Below are 26,735 nucleotides of genomic sequence, written 5' to 3' on the forward strand. Positions count from 1 at the left end.
GCAGCCGTTTCAGCTGTTGGGTATACTTCACCGTTACTAAAAGGGATACTGATAGAGCCGTTTCAAGGACGACTTAATAATGCTGATGGCTCTCCTATTAACACATTAGGTAAATGTACAGTCAAGGTACAGCATCTAGAACACAATGAAAGCTTATCCTTAATAGTCGTTAAGCAAGAAGAGTTCTATCCTATATTAGGGAGAAGTTGGTTGGATGCTTTGGTTCCGCAGTGGAGAAATCAGTTGGACTTAATGTTATATAGTACTGAAGAATTGCAACAGATGGAAGTTGCTGGAAGTCAGTCGGTAAATGTTTTACAGGATCAGATTATGCAACAGTTTAGTGAAGTTTTTAATGGATCTATTAATGTCCCAATTAAAGATTTTAAAATGTCTATTCCTTTGCGACAAGGTGTCACGCCTATATTTAGGAAAGCGTATGGCATACCGTATTCACTGCAGGAACAAGTTAAAAAGGAATTAGATAATTTATGTAAGGCTGGAGTTTTAAAGAAGATTTCACAAGCTGATTGGGCTACTCCAATGGTAATCGTTAAAAAAAAAAAAAAAAAAAAAAAAAAAAAAAAAAAAAAATGGAGCTGTAAGGTTATGTTTAGATTTTAAACGTACACTAAATTTAGTGACAGAAAAGGTTAGTTATCCTCTTCCTAAAATACAAGATTTGCTCAATAAATTGTCATATGCAAAGTGCTTTGTATTGTTAGATCTGAAGCAAGCTTACTTACAACTGGAAGTACAGGAAGATTCACAGAAATATTTGGTAATTAACACACCATGGGGTTTATACTTGCAACATAGGTTACCTTTTTGGATAATGTCATACAAGGTTTGGATGGAGTAGCTTGTTATCTTGATGATGTGCTTATCTGGGGAATTACAGTAAAACAATGTTATCAAAGAACAGTACAGGTCTTAAATAAATTCAGGAATTAGACATACAGGTAAACAAAGAGAAAAGTATTTTCTTCGTTGATTCCATAACATATTTAGGATATGATATTTCTCAGAAAGGTATTCTGCCTGCAAAAGACAAGTTACAACCTATACTGGATACGCCATCTCCTAAAAATATAACTCAGTTACATTCCTTCCTAGGTATGCTAAACTTCTATCATCGACACGTACCTTTATTACTATCATGCATTCCGGAATTATACAAGTTATTAAAAAAAAGTGTTAGGTGGGAATGGACTAGCAAGCAGGAGACAGAGTTTCTTTTAGCAAAACACATGCTGCAGAAAGCCAGAATTTTACATCCTTTCGATGAAACGGCAAAGGTGGTATTGATGACAGATGCCTCCCCAGATAGAGAAGGGGCAGTGCTGCACAATGAAGTAGACGGTCAGTTTAAAACAGTATCTTGTGCCTCAGCAACTTTATCGGAAGCAGAGAAAAAATATTCGCAGTTCGAAAGAGAGGCGTTAGCAGTGGTATTTGCAGTGCGTAAATTCCATAAATTTTTGTTTGGTATAATCTTCAAGATTATCACAGACTCTCAACCAGTGAAGTGGATTTTTGGATTGAAAGCCCCACCTGATGGAGCTTCTCCAAGAATGCAAAGATGGTTCTTACTATTAGCTAATTACGATTACGATATTGTGCATAGTAAGTCAGTCAAGGTGGCTGATTTTTTGTCAAGATTTCCCTTGGATGTTCCTACAGAGGAAGATCGAATAGCTCCGGATTACATCAGTGAAATTTCATCTACAACTTTAGATAAAACAGAGATAGAAGAAGAGTCTAAAAAAGATCATGTGATACTGAAGATTAAAGAGTGGATGTTACAGGGATGGCCCAAGAGATTGCCACCTTGTTTTGATTATAAGGAATATCAGGAGATGTACAGAAGAAGATTTCAATTGGAATTATATGGAAACTGTTTATTTTGGAAAGGAAAAATAGTGATTCCTCGAAAGTTGAGAGTACTATATAAGGAAAGATTACACAGAGATCATCTGGGAGAGTATGCCACAGTGAAACTGGCGAATGATGAAGTATGGTGGCCTGATATGAACAATGAATTGCGCAATTATGTAAAAAGTTGTGAAGTTTGTGCAGCTATGGCTAATAGTTCACCTAGAAATAATTATTGTTCTTGGCCAAATGCGGAAAAACCTTTTGGTAGAATACATGTAGATCATTGTCAGTTGTTTGGGTTCCTTTTTCTAATAATGGTGGATACCTACTCACACTGGGTCAAAGTTTGGAAGGTAGATTCTACGAACACTTACACAACATTAAATTGTTTAGAAGAGTTATTTGAATTAGTAGGATTTCCTGGAACGATAGTTACTGACAATGGGCCGCACAGTGGGGCGAAAACGCAAAAAGCTGGCCAAAAGTAAAAAAAAAAAAAAAAAAAAAAAAAAAAAAAAAAAAAAAAAAAAAAAAACGAAAGTTAATAATATAGGAATTTTTTTATGTATTTGGCTAGAGTCCATAAATAGAATAGGGTTTTTACTTTATTACGACTACCTGAGCCACTCTTAAGTAGATCCTTCAGCATGTCAAATGCGTAGAGAACAATAGAAGAATTGTGACGCGTCCGTAGAAACGGTTGTAACTTTCGAAGGCGTTCATAGTTTTTAAATCTGTAAAGTTTTCATATATCGCACTGGTAAGTAGAATAAGTGTATGAAGTGAAAAACTAATAATAATGATGTAATAATTTATAATTTGAATCGCAAGTCAGGAAAAATTTTCACATTGTTTATATATTTTATTAACTTAAAGCGTTGAAAACATTATGTGCACCCTCGTGCACCACGTTCATATTTCGTAGAATGGTAGTCTGAATATTAATTAATGCTATCGACAAAAACGTAGCTGCCAAAACGTGCCAATTACGAAGCGTGTTGATGTTAATTATTGTTCATTTAATGTTACAGTGACAAGCCGTTGCAGTTATCATAACCGAATCAAATACCAATAATTTGTGTCATTTCAGTAATAATACATTTCTAATAAATAAGAACGTAAGCAACAAGTAATTGTTCATCAAAATATGTGAAAAAAGTGAATGTTGTTAAAGATACATTGTGAAAATTACGAAATATGTTGACATTCTTTTTATTCCGCCATTTTGTTTTTTCAACTTTAGTTGCAGAATCGTAATCAGCAACCTCAATAACCCCTTTATAGCCACTTTTGAGAACATTTCTACGACTTTTTCGACTTTTGCAAATTTTATTCCGCCATTTTGGACCCGCCATTTTGTTTTTTCAACTTTAGTTGCAGAATCGTAATCAGCAACCTCAATAACGCCTTAATACTAAATTTCATTCAATTTGAATATAGTTATCATATTTTGGCCAGCTTTTTGCGTTTTCGCCCCACAGTGGGCCGCCTTTTAGAAGTTATGAGTTTCAAGAGTATTGCAGGAAGAGAGGTATTAGATTAGTATCTACACCACCATATTCCCCAGAGAGTAATGGTAGCGCTGAGAGGGCGGTGCAAACTTTCAAAAAGTTAATAAAGAAGAGATATGTACAGAATGGGTATCATATTAGTTTTCAATGCATAGTTAGATGGTTAAAGGAGATTAAATATGCTCTTTTACACACACCGTTGAAAATTATCAATACTTCACCAGCTTCCGTGGTGTTATCTTTTAAACCACACACATGGTATAATGTTACTCCGGCAGTATTCAATAATCAGGCTGAAACAAAGATTGGTTCGAAACGAGTGGAACTAACTTGGAAGGAGGGCATGTTTGTATGGGTAAAGAATTATAGAGGAGACGTGATTAAATTTATTAAAGGACGTTTTGTACGGCACTTAGGTAATAACATTTTAGAAATGCTAGTGAACGGTACCATCCGCAAGTGTCATAAACACCAAGTAAGAATTAGTGATTTGAATGACAGTATGGAGAATAAGGAAACAGTGAACTCCGGGAATAAGAGTGAGATGAAATTAAAAAGTCCCTAGTATAAAGTTACTGGGAAGTTAGGAGCAGACCGTCGGTTGGAAAACAGTTATTTGAATGGGGCCAATGGTGAAAGTGAAACAAGGAGATGTATAACACAGCAAACAGAGGCTAGTAGTACAGAATACAGGAGATGATCAGAAAGAATACGTAAGCCGCCGGATAGATGGGGATATGAACAATAGTTGAAGGGGAGGAGGATGTTGAGGGCGGAAATGGTTAGATTTCCGTGCACATGCCTTAAAAGAGGAAAAAAGAAGAAGCATAGGTTGTTTATCATGATTATTAAGTTAAGATTGTAAATTGGTGATTGATGCGAAATCTTCATGTCTTTAGGTAGAAGTTAAATATATGTTGTATTAGAGGAAACGGCTTAATTATTTTAAAAATTAAGACATAGAGTAATATAAGGTGAAAGAATAACAGATACTTTTTAAACTTAAATACGTAATGTACTTTTTGTCAATAGAGCTAGACTGGAACCTTCTTGGTATACCCTTGTATACGCTGTAGATTATGCACGTATGCCAATATTATAAATCCAATGACTAACCCATGTAGTTGTGAAAGGCTGAAATAAACAAATCTTTTGTTTAACGTATGTTGGTAAATATGAAATCATTGTAATCATGGTAGTGGTCTTCGCGCAACTATGTATTAAATAATTGTGTAGCTTCCATTATTTAAGTATATTCACAAAGCAAATATGTTCTATATATGTGAAAACTTGTAGATTGCTTAAATTAATAACATATTACTTCAAGTATACAGTGTGCGAATTACCAGTGGACGAGGGAGCAGAGGATCCTCATTTCGAAGATATTGTATCCCTTCTTTATACGATGAAAATTACCCGTGGGAATGTCTATATATAGGAGTGTACATGAAAGATATACTAGTTTATTGCCATTTATTGCTCAAGTACATTTGACTTTCTTCAGTGAAAATTCTCTTCGTTACTACACTGTTTGTAAAATTCCAAGTGTATATAATGCATATGGTGGATCATTTCTTGGTGAGTACTGTTATTTAAAGAAAAAAATATGTAGAAAAGACAACGCCTTTATGTAAGATACCTTACTGGTCTTGTAGAGTAACTGAGGAAATTTTGAGAGAAATGTCTGCAACGATATCCAATTTAAGTAAACTATGAAGTACTTAACTCCTTTTTTTCAAAGTAAAATGTACCAATATTATTCTCTATTCAAATATGTATATTGTTATAATTTTAGTATTGCGCTTTTACCTTGAGGATTAGTATTGTGGATCTATTATGGTTTGTAACTTTTTCTTTATCAGGTCTCTATAGCGAGCCAGGTGGAATAAATTTGTGCGTACTACAAGGACAAAGTGGAGGAATTACTCACATGAAGTTCTCGCCAGACGGTACTAAATTGTACAGCGGAGGAAGAAAGGTATTCTTGTTTGAAATTTGTGTTTAACAGAAAATAAATTATCAATATAAATATTAATAACATTTCCGTATCTCACTGTGTTGATTTAGAATATGCTAAACATGAGATAACAAAGCCAAAAAAAGAGAAAAAAGAAAAAATCAAGAGCTAAAGATTGTTTATTTCAATTTTGTTATTCAGTCGCCTCTTAAGATTAGACAGCTCTTCGATAGTCAAGAGCAAGATATTTTTTTTTTTTTTTTTTTAAACATTAAGCTCTGGCTATATGGTTAGCAGGTGTGTCCTCGGTGTTGGAGACCCGTGTTCGATTTCCAGCGGAAGCTCATGTAGTTCGGATCCCTCTTTAAATTTTAGATTCACGTCTCATATAGCCTTCGTGCGGAAAGGGACTCTAGAGAAAAGAAAGAAGATATGAAACGCAAATATTAGAAACTAATTTTCGTTGTACACAAATCTCAGCTGTATTTTGTTGCGAAATTCATAAACTGATCAGTTTTTTAATACTATAAAAGAATATTTAGTTATCAGACAGCTTACGTTTTTAATGATAAGAACTACTTCGAAAACTTTTTCTTTTCTATCCATAAGAGAACAAACGTAGGTTTTTCTTCATTTGTACGTGTCTATGAATAGTGTTCACAGAAAAATAATCAGAACATCGCTGGTTTGTTGCTCCGCCTTACAACTTCGTAAGTTACGGTATTGTAAAATAGTAAAATTTTCTTAGAAATCTGAACTAAACAAAACCATAAAAGTACATATTTGGAAGAGGAACAAATGTTACACCGATGAAATAACAAAGATATGTTTTATGTGCAAGTCATAACATATCTGTACATGTGATACATTCAAATATTTATTTGTGATTATATTATTTATTTAGTTATAACAGGTTTCAGATACAGCACTAGGCCATTTTACACTGAAACATTTTAACAACTTGATAACACAACAATTTCGTGGTGCGATACCTGAAGAAACATAATTTTTTTTTTAATCTTGCGAACTTATAACTATTTTAGCTGCTAATAGAAGAAACGTGCCGTTTTGGTGAAGTTACAATATACTGTCGTACTTGGCCACTTAAAGTTGCATTGTTTAGAATTTATATCTCGTAACTGGGTGAAATTCAGAAAAAAATGTGATGAGGATAGTTTTCGGGCTTAAAAAATATCACACTTTTTTTTTTCTTTGTAAGACTAAGATTTTGACACAAATGTTGAGAATTTGTAGATTTTTTTAATGTTCACTGAATTGTTTTTCGTAGAAATTTATTGTGTATGTTATACGTATATTTAGGAAAGTAGTACATTACGTATACCGATAATAAATCGATCGTACCAAAATGTTTATCTTTCAAGGATAAGGAAATACTGTGCTGGGATATAAGACACCCTGGTCAAATCCTGTACGTAATGGAAAGAACGGTGGAAACCAATCAAAGAATATACTTTGATATCACTTCAGACGGGCGGTATCTTGTATCTGGTGAGTATGTCTTCACCAGTTATTATTATTATTATTATTATTATTATTATTATTATTATTATTATTATTATTATTATTATTATTATTATAAGATGAACGAAAAAAAAGAAAGGATATTCTTGTATTTATACACACGGTCGGAAATTTGTCTAACCCTAGACACGTCCTATTTGGGTAAATTTTGGTGTTTCACAAAAACCGTAAAATCTATCTTATATATTATCATATTCGAATAAAATACAACTTGTCATATTCACAATTGATCATTCTTTATGATCAAGATACAGTAGTTGAGCAAGCCGTTGACCGATATGCTGGTCAAACATTATTTAAGTGTAAACATTGTTAAGAAGTACATTTTATATCTAGTCCTAAGTATAGAGAATTGTGTTGAAAATGTATTTTCATTTTTAGAACATTGGAAAGAATGGCCTAATAAATGGTTCTAATTGCCCGACTCTAGATTTTTGTAGATTTGTATTAGCAAAGAACCACATTTCCCTACAATTAGTTTAGTTTGTAGAAAAATAGGAAACTTCATGTATATAAATAATAAAATAGTTATCTCCCTTTGATGTATGTTAATATACAAACCTTAACGTATAGAAAAATATAATTTGGGGAAGGTTGGTCTCCACTGCAGCTTTTCTGACATCTGTATTGATCAAATACGTACCGTGAATTTGCTATTCTACAGCGATGCCTATTAGTTGCCATTCCAGACAGCTCGAGACTTTTCATCTTTATTCATACAACTCAAATGACAAAACGAAAATGTGCGCTGATTTGCCAACCGATTACACATGTTACTTACCCTTTTTCTTTATCGTAAACTTGTTCAGCATCAGAACACTCTACACGTAGTACTAGATATGCGTTTTGAGAACAAAAGACAAAACTTGCAACGAGTAACGCGCCCAACATCTCCTACCTTGACGCCATTGTTGTCCTACTTTATCAGTAAATATAAAAGGTTTGGCATAATATGTATACATTTCACTATGATATAATATAGCGTCTTATTAAATATAGTTGATATTATAGTTGATAAATTGGGAAAAGAAAATAGGAATTGCATGGCCATTTGAGGGAGTTTTAAAAGAAATAATATTGTGTACGTATTTTGATGTAGTGACTACGTTTACTTGTTTTATTATGTTGATTTTTTGTATTAATTCGCTATTTTAAATGACCATAGATTTTATATTACTGGCCGTCAATTCTATTTAACACGGTTATGTAAATCTGTGTAAATGCGTTTTAAAAACCATTTCAATTTGGTACGTTGTGTGTATAGTGTTTATATGTGTATTATAATCAAGGCTTGCAAGTACTAGCCAGCCAAAAAATCTACTAGCCAGACCATTTTGCAGTCACATTGTTTATACAAATAAATTGATCGGACTTTACTCGCCAAATGTAAAAAAGTACTCGCCAGTGGCGAGCAGGCGAGTGGATTTTTCAAGCCCTGATTATAATGTATAAATCATAAAATTATTGTATGTAAGTACAAGAATGGAATAAAAGAAGAAGGCAAGTTAAAGGAGTGTATCGATACCGTACACCGGGAATACCATTGGAAACAAAAATTAGAAGCGTTAAATGTGGTATTTAGGCTTTTCATCAAAATAGCTATGAACTTGTTTCAGCACCTTTTGATGTTTTTCCTAGAAGGGAAGTAAAAAGAATGGAGATTGCAACTGTTCTAATAAGAGACCATATCTCGAAATCCCTGAAATTTTATAGTGAGAGTTGAGTTTGTTTAAATTTAACTTTACTCACATTATTGTTGGAATTGCGTCACGAATCTGGTTCAATCCGAGAAGTACCGAAGTTTACTTTTTCCGCCGAAGTTCTATTGCCGAAGTTTTCTTTTTACGCAGTGTTAAGATCTTGGATCATTATCCACAAAATATTATTTTTTGATATATACAATGTGTATTGCAAAGCATGATTGTACTTTTATACTTGTATGATATATTGTATACTAGTGTACTTGTAATGTATATTAGTGTTAATTTAAGCATTGGTTTTTAAAACTCATAAATGCAAGAGCTAGTTAGAGAGTTCAGGATGAATCCTCAGGTTATTAAACTTTTATCAGCATTGGGAAAATCGTTTGGGCTTTAATAAATTAGAGACATGAAATTTGGTACTTAGATTTTTCCTTTAAAATAACTGAAGACATATTTCAACACTTTTTGATATTTCTCTTAGAATGAAAGAAAAAAGGGTGGGAATTCCAATTGTTATAATAAAAATAGCCATATCTCGAAATTCCTTAAGGTTAGAGACATAAAATTTGGTACGTAGACTTCTCATTTAAAATAATTAAAGACGTGTTTCAGCGTACTTTGATATTTCATCCAGAAGGAAAGAGAAAAAGATGGGAACAAAAGATGATATGGGTTGCAATTGTTGTAATAACATGACCATATCTCAAAATCCTTTGTAGTGGTGGTTCGAGACATGAAATTTGGTATTTTGCTATTTAACTTGAAATAATTAAAGACATATGTACTTTTCCGAATTTCAAGTTTCTAGCTTAAGCAGTTTGGTCTGTGTTTATCAGTCAGTCAGTCACTTAGTACTTTTTCTTCTATATATAAAAATAACTGAAAACCTGTTGCAGCACCTTTTGCTATTTCTCCTAGAAGGGGAGAAAAAAAATGGGTGCTGCAATTCTTATAGTAAGATGATCATATCTTGAAATTCCATAATGTTAGAGTCATGAATTTGGGTACTGAGACATTTCATTTAAAATAATTAAAGACATGTTTGTACATCTTTAAATATTTCACGTAAAAGCGAAGAAAGAAGTGGGAAGAAAAAAAGGGTAGGAGGTTGCAGTTGCTATAAGCTAGTATATCTCGAAATCCCTTATGGTTGAGACATGAAGTGTAGTACTTACAGATTTTAATAGATTTAAAAAAAAAAAAAAAAAAAAAAAACATGTATTGCAGTATAACTGTAAATACAACTTCTGGAGGGGGAGAGGGAACAATTTGAATAATATTGAAATTTCTCTTTTTATTCAGAAATTGCCGAATATGGGGATTAGCTTAAGTTGGAGATAAGTAAAAATAGGAGAATATGTTTTTCAGCGTTTTCGAAAATACCGCTTCTAATGGGGTAAAGGGTGTCACTTCTGTAATATCCAAATTTCTCTTTCTTTAGTGAGAAATTGCCCAATGTGAGGATTTGCTTAAGTTGAAGATGTGGAATTTGATATACAAAATTGTAAATAAAAATAAGAGAATACATGTTTCAGCGTTTTCAACTTACCCATTTGAAATTAATTTTGAAACATAGTTTATACACTCGCTCAAGGGTTTTTATCATGACACATTGATTAACGGGCGTATCCTAAAGAAGTAGGGTGGATCAAAATTTATACCAAAGATAGAGTATATTGTGGGATTTTATAATACACCTTTATTAAAATGCGTATCCTAACGGAAGAAATGCTTTCAAATATTTTCTATAAATCTATTTTCCTCGTACGAAGAACGAGCATTTCATCGCTAAGAGAAACGCCTTTGGCATCCCATGGCTTGCACCATTTAGCAATGGCAGTATAAAGATTTTCGATCGTATTCACCACTCTTCATGGAAAACCTGATCCATTTCCTTGAAAGGTGATATTGTGATATTGTTAAGGGAAGAGGACCTGGCTCTGTTTTCCAAAATGGATCACAATGGCTCAGTTATGTTTAAATCTAGTGATTATGGAACCCAATTGAGATGTGATAGTTTGTGTTGATACTCCTCAGACAACACTTGGAAGTACCTTGAATACATTTCATATGGGCGTGTTAGTCCTCCAAAATGAACTCTTAAGGTATACCAATCATTCTCCCATGCACGATAGCAATGGTACCTGCAGAATACCAGTACACTGTATTGCCGTCCACAACATGACAAAACCTCTTCCATGCTTTACAGTTCGAAGAGACAATGTGGATTGTAGATTTTGATTATACTTGCCAAGCGTACACCCCTCCTTTGAAAGAGAGTAAAGTAAAGATTGATTTATATGACCCTTTACATGTTTCCATTCATTAGCAGTCCAGTTTGTGCCACTGTGCTATGAAATTCTCGGTGTTACGAGAAGCCTGGCATAGCAACTCCTCATTAATACTTTTGTAAAGTTCTCACCCACCACACTTAGTGGAAACACGATTCTTTGAGTGGAAGTTGGTTTCTCTAGTCATTTCCGTGGCCCTCTTTGCGATGATAATCCGATAAAACAACCTCCTGTCCCTATGAGAAAGTTTCGTTCTTCGCACACTGTTGTGTTTAACAATTCCCACTGTATGCTGGAATGAAGTTCTGACACAGTTGCTCGCGATACCCCCAGGACACCTGCAGCTATTAGTACAAACCGGCCAAGTAGCTGGACACTAAAAGACTTCCCTCCGTGAAAGATTGCAAACTCATACATAATGACACACCTACACAATATTACGGTATTCATGGATGAACTGATCACAAGTAGTAATTAATCAGAGTTCACACCGAAGGTGGAAATAAAACCGATCATAATCTGCAACATTGATATACAGTCAAGATGGTAATTTGGTGATGGCTTTTCATGGCTGCTTATTATTGTCCCCCATTCCAAAATGCTTTAGTATTAAAAACAACAGTTACTGTTCACAAGAACAGCTTTATATATCGTTCAATCAAATAGGAGTGAACATTTGATCTTTCACTGATTCAGGGGCACTAAAATTATCGGTAACATTCGTTTTTCTGTAACTTTATACGAGTTCACTACAGTCGACTAAAGTTTGCTACGGGGATGAATAAAAATGTAGAGCCACTGCTACAGGATCCATAAATTCGATAACACATGACTGAAACCATTTGGCTTCTATTTGGTACTTATCTTTGATAATGTACCTTTGGTGTATGCCACTGAGTGTTTGTGCTGTATTGATTAAGCGTAAATTCATCAAATGAGAATACAAGGTGTATGCAGTATGAAACCCATGGGAAGTTTTTCTCAGAAATGCACTGATGCAATTATTTGTACCATATCTTTAATTGTTTTCAACTTATAGCTTGTTATATGCTGCATAGTACAGGGTTCATTATGAAAGTAATGAGCATGATGCTACCCTGACTCAACAATCCACCGCAGCGCGTGCTGCCGGCGCGGAAAAAAGTAGTGGGTGGTCTGTCCTTCCAAACGCGCCCAGAGTCAGTCTGCTGCGAGCAGTGACAGCGTGTGGATGTCGATCCGCGTGAAGCACGTTTTTACAAGTTGTAACACGGCGCGATGGGGGGTTCGCTCGAACAACGCTACGCTATAAAATTTTGCGTCAAGTTGGGTAAGAATGCTACGGAAACTTACCAGATGCTGAAAGAGGCCTACAAGCAGGAGTGTTTGTCAAGATCCCAGGTCGGAAAATGGCACAAGTCGTTCAAGGAGAGTTGGGAGGAGGTCGCCGACGAGCCCCGTTCTGGACGCCCAACAACGGCCAGGACCGACGAAAACGTTAACCGTGTGCGTGAAGTGTTGCGCTCAGACCGGCGTGTGAGCATTCAACAAATCGCGGACACCCTAAACATGTCAACATTTGCGGTACATTGGATAATGACCGAGGACCTGCAAATGCGAAAGGTCTGTGCGAAGCTTGTGCGGAAGGTGTTGACGAACGAACAAAAAGAACTTTGAGTTTTGCGTTGCAAGGAGTTGTTGGCATTGTGTGAAAGTGATCCGGACTTTTTAGACTCGGTCGTAACCCTCGTAACTGGAAACGAATCCTGGATGTTCGAATACGATCCAGAATCCAAAATGCAGAGTGCGGAGTGGCACACCTCATCCTCCCCCCGCCCCAAAAAGGCGCGCATGAGCAAATCCCGAATCAAAACCATGCTCATTGTCTTCTTCGACGTTCGAGGAATCATCCATTTCGAGTTTGTGCCACCAGGACAACCTGTCAACGCAGGATTTTATCTAGAAGTGCTCAAGAGACTGAAACGCAGGGTCGCCCGCGTTCGAAGTGACATCAAAGACTCAATGAAACTCCACCACAACAATGCACGAAGTCACACCGCCTTTACCGTCGTCGACTTCCTGGCCCGGAGCAGAACCCCAGTGGTCCCCCACCCTTCCTATAGTCCTGACCTGGCTCCTAGTGATTTTTTTTTTTTTTTTTTTGTTTCCCCGTTTGAAGAGACACCTCAAAGGAAAACATTGGTACTCCGTGCAGAACATACAAGCCCATGTTACAAGGTTTTTAAAAGCCATTCTAGCCGAGGACTTTAAAAATGCTTTCCAGGCGTGGAAAACATGTCTCCAGAAGTGTATCGATGCAGAAGGAGCGTATTTTGAGGAATTTTAACGATTTATAACAATCAGAACTTTCATAATGAACCCTGTATGTAGGATACATCACGAACAGTGCACAGTGTAGTGTCTTTTAGAGTTAAACATATTTCTAGACGTCGATGTTTACCAAAGGAACATATTGATAGGACAACCTCAAGTGAAGTTCTGCTCATTTGCTATTGAACAGTGGTGATATCTGCTTTTCTGTAAAATCGTGTTTTGTATCCATCATAGTCCACTAAGTGTTTGTGACATTGACAGTAGCTTCAGGAAAAAGAAGAGGAACGAAGTAAATCGTAAAATAATGATAATAATTAAGAAGGGAAGAAAGCATAGTGTACCTCGTAATGCAGGTACCATTTTTGAACCATTTTTCAGGTGCTGACAGTGAGAATATCCACAATAATACTGAGTGTAAAACAGCGTACTTAATTCCTGTTTCGTTTTTCTTTTTCGTAGGAAATAGCTCGGGAGATGTTACAGTATGGGATACATTAAGTTCACCCAGAAGTGATAAGGAAGAGCAACTATTACAACCGATTACAAGTTTTCAGGCTCACAGTGATTGTACAAATGGATTAAGGTATTGTATTCACATACAGTAAAGAGGTAGATAAGATACTCACCTTACTTTTGTGTATCATGCTACAATTAAGATTCAAATATGTTGAACATTGAAGATTTACTGACAGCTGTACGGTAGACTTACTTTAATCCTTTCTTCCACTGTGGTCCGTCCAGTAATTCGCCGATTTCTCTTGGACTCTGCGAGCGTGAAAGAGGAACGTGTTACTGGCCTCACGGTATCTAGGGATTAACGAAGAGTCTACTGTACAACTTTCCATTAATCCGACACAACCTTCTCTAGCATCTGTCGGATTAGGGAGTATACTGTACAATCTTTCTGTAAGCCGATGATTTCGGTAATCCGACACAACTTTCTGTAATGTCTTCCGAATTAAGGAAAGTCTACTGTACTGTATTCCTGAGAATGAGTGTTTATTATAAAATAGGCCCTTATATGCCTGTATTTGAAATTAGCTTCAAAATAAACTTAACAATGCTTTAACTGGTTAGCGCTTGTTGAAATTACCTAAATTCGTGAAGCTAGTCGTTAATTTTATCCCATGATTTTGTTTCAGTTGAAGTTTTTTCAATAAAGCACAAATATTTATATGGTGCATCGCTTATCTTTGACGCTTTTAACGGTTTGACTAAGTATTTGAAGACAGTTTGGAATATACTTGCATTGAAAAGTGGCGAGCTCTTGTTAAGAAAAGCATTAATAGGTGTGGGACTTCCGGTTTGCTCATTACGTTTTTCCAATCATCTGGTCGGTTTAAGTTCTTCATGGCAAAAAGTTTTAATTTTCACTTCATATAGGGGCATAACCATGGAATTCGAACGGCTACTTACTCTCCTCAAAATGTTGAAATTTTAATATTGGATGGTTAGTATACAGGGTGTTTCTAAACAACACGGATAAAATAATGGAGGCAAAAAGGTGAGTGAAGCAGTGTTTTCTGTCAGAGCCATGGCCAGCCGAAAATTTGTCGGGAAAAATGGACAAAAAGATGGAAGTCGGGTAAAAGAGAATGTTCATTATTTTTAGTGGTATATTCCATTAATATTTAATTGGATATGGTCTAGGAAAGACGCAAGAGTAACAACTCAAAGAAATTGAAGAATTCATTGGGTATGTTATCAAAACGTTGAATGTGGAAAAAACAAAAACAAAGTACAATATTTCGACGATTAAAAAATCATAGTACATTGTTAAATGTAGAAGAATACTATTAGAATTTGAAAAAAGGAGAGTTACACATATGATTAATCTATTTGCCCTAGTACACTCGAAGGAAAAGCTGAAGTGGAACAAAATCTTTAACATCTCACGGTGATAAATTTTAGGCTAGTGGAGACGGATGATTAATGAAAGGTAATCAGTATGAAAGAGTTCATGGAATGGAAGTAGGAAAAAACGTATCTCCGAGAAAACTCACAGACACGATGTTGTTCATCCAAACTTTCATGGACTGAGACGAACCAGGGACACCCTCGCACCAGAAATGAACGTTCTGTCACTGAGCCACCGTGCCGAGACTTCGGAAGAAAAGCTACGATTCCGGTAGATGTATTGGTTGAGTAAATTCTTTGTGTGTAAACCAATGTGCAAAAAATACTGACGCTCAAAATGTTAAATTCGAAGAAATTTGTTCGTTCGGAAACGGCAAGAACATTTTTTTTTTAAGATCAGGTATTCTCAACTGGTGGTTGAGATGCTTTTATTACTATTATTATTTGCAAGGAACAAGGAGGTCGTATGGGGTCAGTAAAAAAGGATGTTCTGGTATTTAAAAGGCTGGAAACCACTGTTTTAGATTAATTATAAGAAAATGTAAATTGCATGAATAATATGTAACACTTCATCAGCCTCGATTTATGAACTTAAGCGTTATTAGTCGTTTCACAGATAATGTGCCTGATAAAGTGATCCAAACGGTTCTCTAAGCTCTAGGGACAAGCAAATTGGAATGAACTACATCAGAAATAGTACAGTCGTGAAAGAAAGTATTCTTCAGTTGACAAAATTCTTTTCTTAATAACTCAACGATAAGAAAAACCTATTACAGTACTGATTTTGGCAAGTTATCAAATTATAAGTACCTATGAATAACAACAAAAAGACTCAAATTAATTCATTTGTACCCGAGTTATTGGCAAAAGAAAATACTGTCAAATACTTTCTTTTCCGTGTGTATACACAACTCCAAAAGTGCACTACCATCTGTAATTCTCCTCTTCCTGCAATAGTAGGCAACCCAAAAAACTCGGCCGTTGTGTTGGGTCAGAATTCGAAAGGCGTTGGACCAAACCTCAATTCTATTACAAATATATCAGTGTGGCAAACTGCAAGAAAGAGAATAAAGTAAATTGCTAAGAATGACGGTTTTATTATTGTGAGGGAAATGGATGACACAAAAAGTTACAAAATGACCTTACGTAAGCAGTCGAAACGAAGTGAATGGTAAGAAATAGATATCAGAGGAAAGCAGTTTCTTTCCTTAAAAAAAAAAAAAAAAAAAAAAAAAAAAAAAAAAAAAAAAGCGGAAATAAGAAAATAGGTTGCATAATGTAAAGGTTTAATATAAACGCCTAACAGCACAGGAAACGGAAAGAGAGACAAACACAGACTAAGGGACAGCATTAGCGTAGTAGATTTGCGGGCCTCCCATGCAAGATAAACAGACAGACGGGACCCTACTTGTAAACCCAATTGTTATATTATTACTATTATTATTATTATTATTATTATTATTATTATTATTGAAAACTAGTTTTCTTTCCGAATCTCTTGATTTTGCCTAAGAGTATGTCTGATATAGCGGTTATGTGTGCAGTTTTTGTCAATGAGTTGTCTCAAAGGCCAAATGAGATTGAAATCTCCGAGAGAGAGGAACAAAAACACTTTTTTATGATAAATTCTAGGTGAAAGTTCGAAGCACTTGTTCCTCACAGGTGCTTTTTTCTTTCTTTCTTTTTCGGGAAGAAAAAAGTTTTGGCGCCTAAGAAATTACAGTATATAATGCAAATTTGCGAGTGGATTTATTTACATTGCTATTTGTGGTAATAAATAAATTGTCATTGGAAGACATTATTGTAAAAATTAAATTTTGTTTCGTCACCCATCGCAAGTCTTAGGAACCCCCTATCCCCCCCCCCCAAGATCGATATCGAAGGTTCGATCGATGGTTCCTTATAGACGTAGCAAATCTTGCATATTTCGCATTTCATACATGGATAAAACAAATTGAAAAATTATAGGATGTAAACGAATTTTGTCAAATTAATTTAAATAAAATCTCTCTTGAAACCCAAAAAGTGGCCATTTTCTAGTCATTTCTGTACATTTGTCTGTTCCGAATATCCACTCTCGATTCCACCTATTGCGGATATAACATTGTAATTCGCAATGATAGAATTAACACGCTAGAGCTGAAACGGGTCATCGCAGTGAAATGGCGATTCGATTGAGACTCCGTGACCCACTGAGAAAAGAGCCTTTGTGTATTTCCTTGACATAGATTGTGTATTTGTGTGTGTGAGAGAGAGAGAGAGAGAAGAGAAACATGCAAGACATAATAAGGAAACGTCAAGAAAGATGGATAGAGAGAGAGACGAATATTAATATGAAAACTGCTTATCATTACTCTGTATGATGAAGACTGCACACGCTGTTTATTCGGATTCTTACCTTGTAACTTCTCCAACCAACGTAGGTAGCGAATGTTTTATGAAAAAAAAAAAAAAAAAAAGAAAGAAAGAAAAAAAAGCAGACCAGATGAGGATTCGAACTGAAATTTTCCGTTTGGAAGTCTAGGACGGTATTAATACACCAACGGTTATTCTACCTGAAACATTACGTTACCCCTACCCTACGCTGCCACCTGAAAGTACAACTCAAATCTTGCTAAGTTCAGTTCTGCTCTTTGGAACGAACCGGCTTCTTTCTGTAAGATTATTTACACCAAAGTGAGAGCCGAAATTCATTCATTCGAGGACATGGAGACAAATTAGTGCCTACTAATAAACGAAATAACATACAATCCAGGAAAAAAAATACAGAAATAATAACATGCTATGCAGTAATTACGCCGTGCAAGCTCAAACCCCATGCCGTGAACGTCGCCAACACCTAGTGGCCCACTTGCTGGTGAATGTCGACCGTCGCTATAGCGACGCGTCGAAGGATTGCCGCTAGTATGCCACTGGCGGCAGGGTTTCGTCGAGTCGAAAAAAATATCTAGAGTCGGGATATTGAAGTTACCACAGAGTAGCAGCGAAGACTTCATTTTGGTCCGGATTTCTTCGATTCGTCGCGGAGAATCGCGATGGGACGAACACGAACTATCACCAATCATGTGCATGCGGTTATTATTATATACTAGCTCAATATACCTATTCTTCGTATGGGGCAGTATTTGGAAGTCAACGCCTGTGGGAGTATCACCATTCATTTCAGCGACCGCGAAAATTATAGATTTGACAATTAATATCGGTCATTTTGGATTACTTTTACATGACCGGCCCGCAGCCAACTAGGGTGAATTTGGAAGTTAATGCGATCGAAGTTTCACCATTGATTTCAGTGACCGCGAAAACTGAATTCTACAGTAATATCGGTCATTTTCTACTACTTTTACATGTCCCGCTAAACGCCCCCTGAGACCCCCTGGTTCAAATTTTAGCAAAGTGCATCGCCTTCGTCTGGACCCTGGACCAAGTATCTGTGGCCAAAATTTGGTAACTCTCGTTCAACTTGTCTGGTCCCCAGGTTGGTCCCGGTAAACGCTCCCGTGAGACCCCCTCCTGGTTCGGATTTTGATAAAAAAAAATCTTTCACCTTGGTCTGGGGCCTGGACCAAGATATCCGTGTCCAAGATATGATAACTCTCGGTCAACTTGTCTGGTTCCCAGGCCGGTCCCAGTAAACGCCTGCCTCCCCTGAGACCTCCCTGGTTCGATATTTTTTTTTACCAAAAAAAAAAAAAAAAAAAAAGAGGCTTCGTCTTGATCTGGAGTCTCGACCAAGGTAAATGTGACCAAATTTTGTTAACTGTCGGTCCTATCGTCTGGTCCCCAGGCCGCACACAGACAGACAAACACACAAACAAACTCCTTATTTTATTTATATTAGATTATTTTTTCCTGACGAATTGTTCCTAAAGTTAGCTCCAGGGGTCAAGTGTAACCCTGCCTTTACATCATGAAGTGAAAAGTCTTGAGATGAGTGCGTATAATTGTTTGAATTTAGATGGCAAATGTCACCGATAATTTGAAACTTAATATGTTAGAACCATGAAATAAAATAAATAGACGCGCGTCATTTTGTTATAACATTACATAGCGAAGAGAATTTATCTGACCCCAAACGATTATCGTCGAATATACACAGTTAAAAGAGTACTCTGATTAGCCAAATTCAAAAGACCTCAATGATTTATACCTCTACAAGCGACGTTTTTTTCACCGCCTCATTGGCCAAGTCTAAAGAGCACTCGCCTACTAATCAAAGGGTTGCTGGTTCTTGCTCACTCCAAGCTGCTTTTTCTTTTTACTTTTAAGTGTGTTTTAGATTCACCTTAATGTAAACAAATTACGCACTTACGCGATTTAACATATTTTGGGGAGTAATTTTTGTGGTTCATTGGCGTTTCATCGCATCTCTGCCGCTGGTGGTATAATTTTCAAAACGAAAGTGGGACCACGGCGGATCGTCGCTGCGGGGCCGCCAATTTTGGCGAGATGTCGCTAGTTGTCCATCGGTGGTCCACCGACGCTTACGGCATGGGGAAAGTACGCTTATAATAATAATAATAATAATTATAATAATAAATGTTCAGCTTCCCTGTGCAGTTGTCATTTCAACTAATAATAACATCAATATGCGGAGTCAATCTAACGAACGTTCTTTGAAGATTAGGCAGTTCTTCCATTTAGGCTTCCGTTTCCAGAAAATCCACGCATGTAGTGTTTATCCACCATAAAGTCCGTATGACATTAGATGGGATCGATCTTATGTATACATAAAAGTCGGAACCAGTACTACACATGTTATTGTCGAATAACTCAAGCTTGTGTGCAGCGTTACAAAATATTTACTTACGTCTTGTGCGCGTGGACATAGGTTCGAGTCCATTGGGGACCATAGAATACAGTGGTTCTTAACATACTTTAGCCAAAAATGGAAGTCCAGTCTTTAGGAGCTCAGCTATTCGTTTTAGTTTTCCGTAGTAATTATTATTGATAATGAAATAAATCATCATCCACGACGAGCTCGGTGGTCGCCGATTTGCCTCAGATTTAGATGTGCTAAATGTGGTGCAAAAGTGGCTTCACGACCAACGGAAAACCTTTATTTGGAAGGAATACGAAACTCGTTGACCGTTGGGCCAAGTGCATTGATAAGGAGGGAGATTACGTAGAAAAATGATGTGCATAGTATAACCCTAGGTTCATGTAAATAAACTGTAGAATGAAAAGTGTAGATAATTTTTGACTTGCCCTCGTATATTAAAATATTAAAGTAGATATGTTCATTGCTGCAATCAGTTGAATTGATTGTGAGTTAACGTCCCTTTCAGCAGCGAGGCTATATGAGACGGGACCTACTGATTAACGTGGAATCCTAACCACATGAGCTCCCGCCGGGAATTGAACCCAGGTCTCGCACGCCAAAGGCACGTACGCTAACCGCTGAGCCATGAAGGAGCTCTCATTGCTGGAATGAATGCATTCTGTATATAGGAGAGCAATTTGCAACGCACAGCGGTGGCTCAGTGTTTTTGGTATACTTGGACCCGGGTTTGGTTCCCGTTAAGAGAGCCTTTGCAATTTTAACTGTCCTCGATAATTTTGTGTTCGTGTCCGGTAGTCCTGAATAGTTGATAAACAATATATGTTATGGTGTTTCCTCAACAGATGTAGGTACTGTCATTGCTGTTTCAAGTGATACATGACGTATGATAGCGAAACAAAATGGCCAGTGCACGCCTGACGTTTGAGGAACGGAAGTCATTTCTAAAGTGGTATTTCGAGTTTAACACCTCTGAGCTTTACCTTCATATAACCTTGAACGATGTCGTGTACTGCAGGAAACAGACTACATTGGGGGACTTTTTGTGAAGAAATTACTGCGATATGTGCAGCATTTCCCTGCTCAAGCAACCGCTTGCTATTGTGATATGTATCTGGACTCACTCACGAACACCTACCGTAACTATACAGATCTTAAGAAATTGTTTTGTGCTAAACTTGTGATACATACAATATACAATTTTATTTCGTTAAAATGTGTATACTTTTTTACTATGATTATACTATTTAGTGAAGAGTTGTAGGTTGAATTCGTCAAAAGTAGTTGAGACCGTGCAAGTTCATGCAGTATGAGGATAAATATGGGAAGGATTACAGTGAATTTACACAGTTTGAAAATGTTTCTCTTCCGTTTTAAAAGTTGTATGTGGTGTCCTATGAGTTCAAATGAATAAACTTAAAGTTTGATGCAGATTATGCTATCTAATATAAGTAGCATTAACTTGTGAATCTTCTCTTTCAGCTTGCATCCATTATTGCCTATCATCGCTACATCATCTGGTCAGCGACATTTTGCTGAGCCAAGAGGATCAGATAATACAGACAGTTCAGAAGACGACTCAGAAGAAATATTTACAAGAAAGTATATAAAATCTGAAAATAGCCTGAAACTGTGGTGGGCAGGAAGATGACATCCGTATGATTATATCTGTTAAAAAAGGGACTCGTTGATTTGCAATATTAACTTTTTGCATTTATTCTAAATTATTATAGAAATGTTTACCGATTTTATGTATTTCCACATTTCTTGAGTTTTATTAGTTCAGCGATTATTATTTAATGTAAGTTGTGTAATGCTGTTCCATATTTCGCAATATATGTATCAGACAGTTTCATCAATCAAGTCATTCTTTTCTCTTAGCAAACATTGGTTTGTTTCAGTGAACGAGCTTTCTACTCTGATAAGACAGTGTTCGAAGCACATTGTTCGATGTGTGAGGTGCGTGAGAAACTAAAAGAAAAATCTTTGATCTTTAAGTTTTACGTCCCACGTTATGCCGTATAGACTAAAGGAGACGGTGATAATGAGAAATAAATGAAATGGTGGAATGAAGGAAACGGGAGTACCCCGAAGAAACCCACGGAGACGGTGTTTGTCCACCATAAAGTCCACTTGGCGCGAGCTGAGATCGAACCAGGGACCCTACGCACCAGAAGTAAATGTTCTACCACGGAGCCACCGCGGCCCAATGAAACTAAAAGAAACAGAAGAAACTGTAGTCTTTGCTTTATAATTTGATTCATTGATTTGGAGTTTAACCTTCGTTTCAGCGTCGATGCTATATGAGACATGAACCTACAATTTTAATTGGGATCCAAATTGCATGAGCTCTCACCAGGAATCGAACTCCAGTCTCCCACCCCAAAGGTGCTTATGCCACCATATATCCATGAGAAAGGTCTACGAACTAACACCTGTTATTTGCATACTTCCCTAAATAGTGTACTCACGATATATCACCATTAATAGATCGTTGCTCTAGGGCAGGTGTGTGCAAGTAGGAACAGAGAGTGGGCCAACCACAGAGGATTTGCTGGCGTCGAGTGCCGTACGAGACAATGACAACCTTTTTCACAAGAGTTGAATAGCCATATTCAATTTATAAAATCATTCGTCGTATACTAATATCACAAGAACATAAAAAAACTGTTATAACGGTAACCAAAATATTAACTTACTAAAGAAAAGGAGAAAAATGTATTTATTTACCATTTTAGCGGAACACTTCACCAGTCTGCCAGTGTTCGGTAGTACATTCTACACTGGATGTTTAAACGCGGAGGATATTGTGAAGGCGGACATCAGTTATACAAGAAAAGCTTTCAGCTCAGTTTAAGAGATGACATAAGAAATTCATTTTCAATAACGAGTCAAGTGGACCGGATTAAAGGGCTCAATGGGCCGGAGGCGGCCCGAGGCCCGGCTGTTGCATATGGCTACTGTAGGAAAATATATTGTGCTAGACTTCCGACAGGCAGGTTTTACATCAAGTTTTAGTAGGCACTTTGAATTCTGACAGTACCATTTGTTGTAACTTGAGACATTTCAAATTGATACAATTTAAAATATCAAATGTTTTTAAATTTTCTTCCTTTTTCGCAAATAAGGAACACTTATGTATTCTTAGAGTATGAGCTAAGAATAGCACTGGCATATTTTGATTCAGTTTCGTAATGATGCAGAAAGTAAATATATTTGAGAGAAAACAAATTTTTAAAAATAGGGTAATATTAAGAAATTTAATAATATTCAGCGAATAACGAACCAAGACATAATAAATCATTATGACAGATACCTGAATATAATAAATACCTTCTGATGAATACAATTTTAATGAGAATGTGTAAAAAACATGTGTATTATTGATGGAGTGTAAATTCGATTGGAACATCTTGAAATTATATAGCATGTTTTGTCATTGTTTAAAAAATAAAATAAGATGTTCTATTTTAATATAATTTTCACACATTAAAAGTGAAATAAGTTCAGAGATATTCTTTCTAAAATTAGAATTCAGTATTTGTAGTACTAAATAATATTGTCAAGTGAATAAAACTACTTAAGAATGGGAAGTTTTTTTGCTTGCTTTACATTGCTCAATTTCATGTGTGACACTCATGCGAGTGTGGTACTCAGATAGAACACTGACCTCTAGTACGAGGGGTCCCTGGTTCGATCTTAGCAGTTTGTGCTAGAAGCATTTTGGGGTAACGTTCATAAGACCTAAACGGCACAAGACTTAAAAATATGAACACAAGCCATAAATTTTAGGTTTTCTGTCGGTTAGGTCTTATGCCTGTTCCATTTACTTGCTTTAGTTCTGAAATTTGCCACCATCACACACAACTGCGATAGTGCAGTAGATGCCATAATGCTGGTACGACCGTAGCTAATTCGAATGGTAACAGCTATATTAATACTACTAAAATAATAATTATTATTATGCAGTTACGTATAAATTATACAAAATAACTTACATGATTATAAGAATGAATTGAGACTGTATTTTTCTACATACAAGTTATTTTAAAATATAAATTGCGTCAATAAAAAAGCTGACTCCGTAAAGAGGTAGTGGAAGTTTCACCAAGAAGGAATATACTTTCATATGTCAGCTTTGTTTGACAGTGGACTATGCCATCAGAAATATCAGAGAAGTATTGTACCTAACCTATGTCATAGAAAATATTAACAGTAAATATTACCGTGATACCTTTCAGATGGAATATTACTCTCGCCATTATGGTATAAATGTATACTTTCAATTCGGGGCCGCGGTGATTGTAATAGAGTGTTCATCACTGGTGTGTCGTCCGATCCTAGCTCGCGCCAAGTGAGTTTTGTGGTGGACAAACACCGTTTGCACGGGCTTCCGTTTTGTTCTCCCGTTTCCTCCCATTTTCTTTATTCCATCGTTTCATTAATTCTCATCACCATCTCCTTTACCCTACGTGACATAAGCGTGGGATGTAAAACTGAAAAATTTCATTTTTTTTTACAAAAAATAAAATAATTTATCAGAGTACATTATAGGTAAGCATCACTTACAAGTCTTTCATTAGTTTCAAATAATTTATGATAATCATTGGCGGAGATATGGACCCGCAGACGCCGTAAGTAGGCAAAAACCAGAAAGTAAGGAAGCCAAGAGAAAAAGAGAAAAAAAAATGAACAACCTCTGACTTTACTTTTTCTTTTTTTTTTTTTTTTGTTTTGTTTTGTTTTGTTTTGTTTTTTACCGTGCCAATTTGTTTGAATACTTTAAAGATGGTTTGCTAGTTGTTTTCTCTTTTTTTCTTTCTTTTTTTTTTAAGGAGTGAGAAGAACAGGCGATAGTTTTCTATCATTTTGCATCTCCAAAGAAATTAACAATACGCTGATTTGTCTCCTTCACTATACTATTTTCTTGTACACTGGAAAATTTAGAAAAGTGGTTAGCTTTTAAATATGTCTAATGAAAAACGTAACTACCACTAGTAACATCGTATTTTTAGTAGACTCTTGGCATTTTCCTCTCCTCAGCTTTTTAAACATAGATTAAATTCGAACAAAAACATATGATTACTTTAAGGCACGAAGTATATATACAGAACCATGGGGCTGCAGTAGCTCAATGATTTAGAGCGTTCATCTCTGATACATAGGGTCCATCCCATTTCACATCAAGTGGGGTTTGTAATGGACAAAAACTGTGTGCCTGGTTTTTGTCGGGATTCTTCCGTTTCCTCACTCTCTTCATTGCTCCATTTTGTTCATTATCATCACTGTCTACCTTGGGCTCGGATCATATTCGTGGGACGTTAAGAAAAGGAACCATTAGCAAACACAGTACTACAAACAGATAAATCAAACATGATAAACAGTCACAAAATCAGAAAAAAATTCAAAATTATATTACGAGATATTATAGTCGTTGAATATTTTATTTTATTCAATTGGAATACTTGTTTCCCTCCTGAGAGTATTACGTAAAAAGACTATAGTTACAATCACCCATAAATCGGGAAAGGGAAGAACGAGTTGTATTTCTCGTAGGTAAAGAAACTGTCATAGTATTTATTATCTGTACGAAATGGCGCGTAAGAAATGCTTTTTAATAACATATGCATGTTTTCTACGTGCACCATACTGAAAAATTGATTGACATCTGCATCCACATTCAAGAAACAGAATTTAAGCTAGTTCGTTGCATACATAAGAAAAAGAGTTAAGTGGAACAATTTTATAGAGAATGAATAGATTAATAATATTTTATCAGAATAACGTGTATTAACTACAGAAAGTCTATTCAAAATATGTCGCTCTCTTAGGTAGCAATGCGAATCTCTGCTTCTTATTTTATTTTATTTATTTTTATTTTATCAGTTTTGTCGCTTACACCATTGTATAGGCAACTAATTTCACTCGCGACATAACTAAATTCACCTTAGAAACTTTTCTTATAGAATGCATAAGAACCTACTAATAACTAATATTCATAACCAGAAATAGATATCAGATCTTTGTGTACAGAAATTTGTTTGCTAAATGGAAGTGCGTCAGAACATAAATTGATTCTAAGGGATTAAGAATTTGACTCTAGGTCGCTTCTTTACATACTTGATAACTGGTCTAGGTTTTACGGTCCTGTTTGTGCAACAGTAACGTTATGAAGAACGGAGCATTCTATGTCAAGTATGTTAAATTCATAGCCCTTCGCTCAGTTTTCTGCGACCCTCGGTTCACTCCGACTCATCTCTAAAGCAAACATACAATGAACTGTGTATCCTCAAATTATATAAATGCTTGCCTGAGCAAAATCCGCAAATTTGCATCGTGAATGATTTCAATGTTCTGTAGTACGTATCAACATAAAAACTTTTCTCACTTTTGAAGACAAACAAGTTGCCAGCGAAATTCACTTACGGACACTCATTTGACCTCTATTCTGAAAATTACAAGTGTAAGTAGTATGTGTCCAAATATCCAAACGTTGGATGTAGGAAGAGAAAAATTAAGTGTCGGGTAGCAGTAAATGTTCATCTACGCAGAGTGCGAAATCCTGGGAGATGAGAGAAATATTTCCACGTAACACTTTGCTAAGAAAATTTCCTCCACTAACAACTTGCTGAGGAGTGAAAAAGTGACACTACTGTTGGAAATTTGTAAATTACTTACAGTAATTTATATTAGGTAACTAACAAACAATGGGTGAACTCATGATTAACTTTGTAGCTGATCTTACATAGATATATGATATATGAACTCTCTATATGTGAACTCTCTATATGTCGAAACATTTTAATGCATTTTATTTTATTTATTTATTTAACACTCCGATCTCCCTCCTTCCCAATACTCACTTCGCATATTACGATACTCTGATTCTCACCTACCTACTAC

General features: G+C 36.0%; 1 protein-coding gene across 2 annotated transcripts in view; it reads left to right on the forward strand.

The window, feature by feature from the left end:
• Positions 1–21,863, forward strand: part of WDR79 (Telomerase Cajal body protein 1 homolog) — a 68,230-nt gene extending 46,367 nt beyond the window's left edge. The window contains exons 7-10 of one of the 2 annotated variants that reach the window (XM_081769041.1): positions 5,252–5,367; positions 6,729–6,855; positions 13,655–13,778; positions 21,315–21,863. In XM_081769041.1, coding sequence (XP_081625167.1) covers positions 5,252–5,367; positions 6,729–6,855; positions 13,655–13,778; positions 21,315–21,483 — 536 coding nt within the window. In that variant the 3' untranslated portion in view covers positions 21,484–21,863. The remainder of the gene's footprint in view (positions 1–5,251; positions 5,368–6,728; positions 6,856–13,654; positions 13,779–21,314) is intronic. The other variant, XR_014132730.1, reaches the window with a different exon arrangement.
• Positions 21,864–26,735: the final 4,872 nt, after the last annotated feature.

This window comes from Thermobia domestica, chromosome 8, assembly GCF_964235325.1.
Source record: "Thermobia domestica chromosome 8, izTheDome1.hap1.1, whole genome shotgun sequence".
Lineage (NCBI taxonomy): Eukaryota > Metazoa > Arthropoda > Insecta > Zygentoma > Lepismatidae > Thermobia > Thermobia domestica.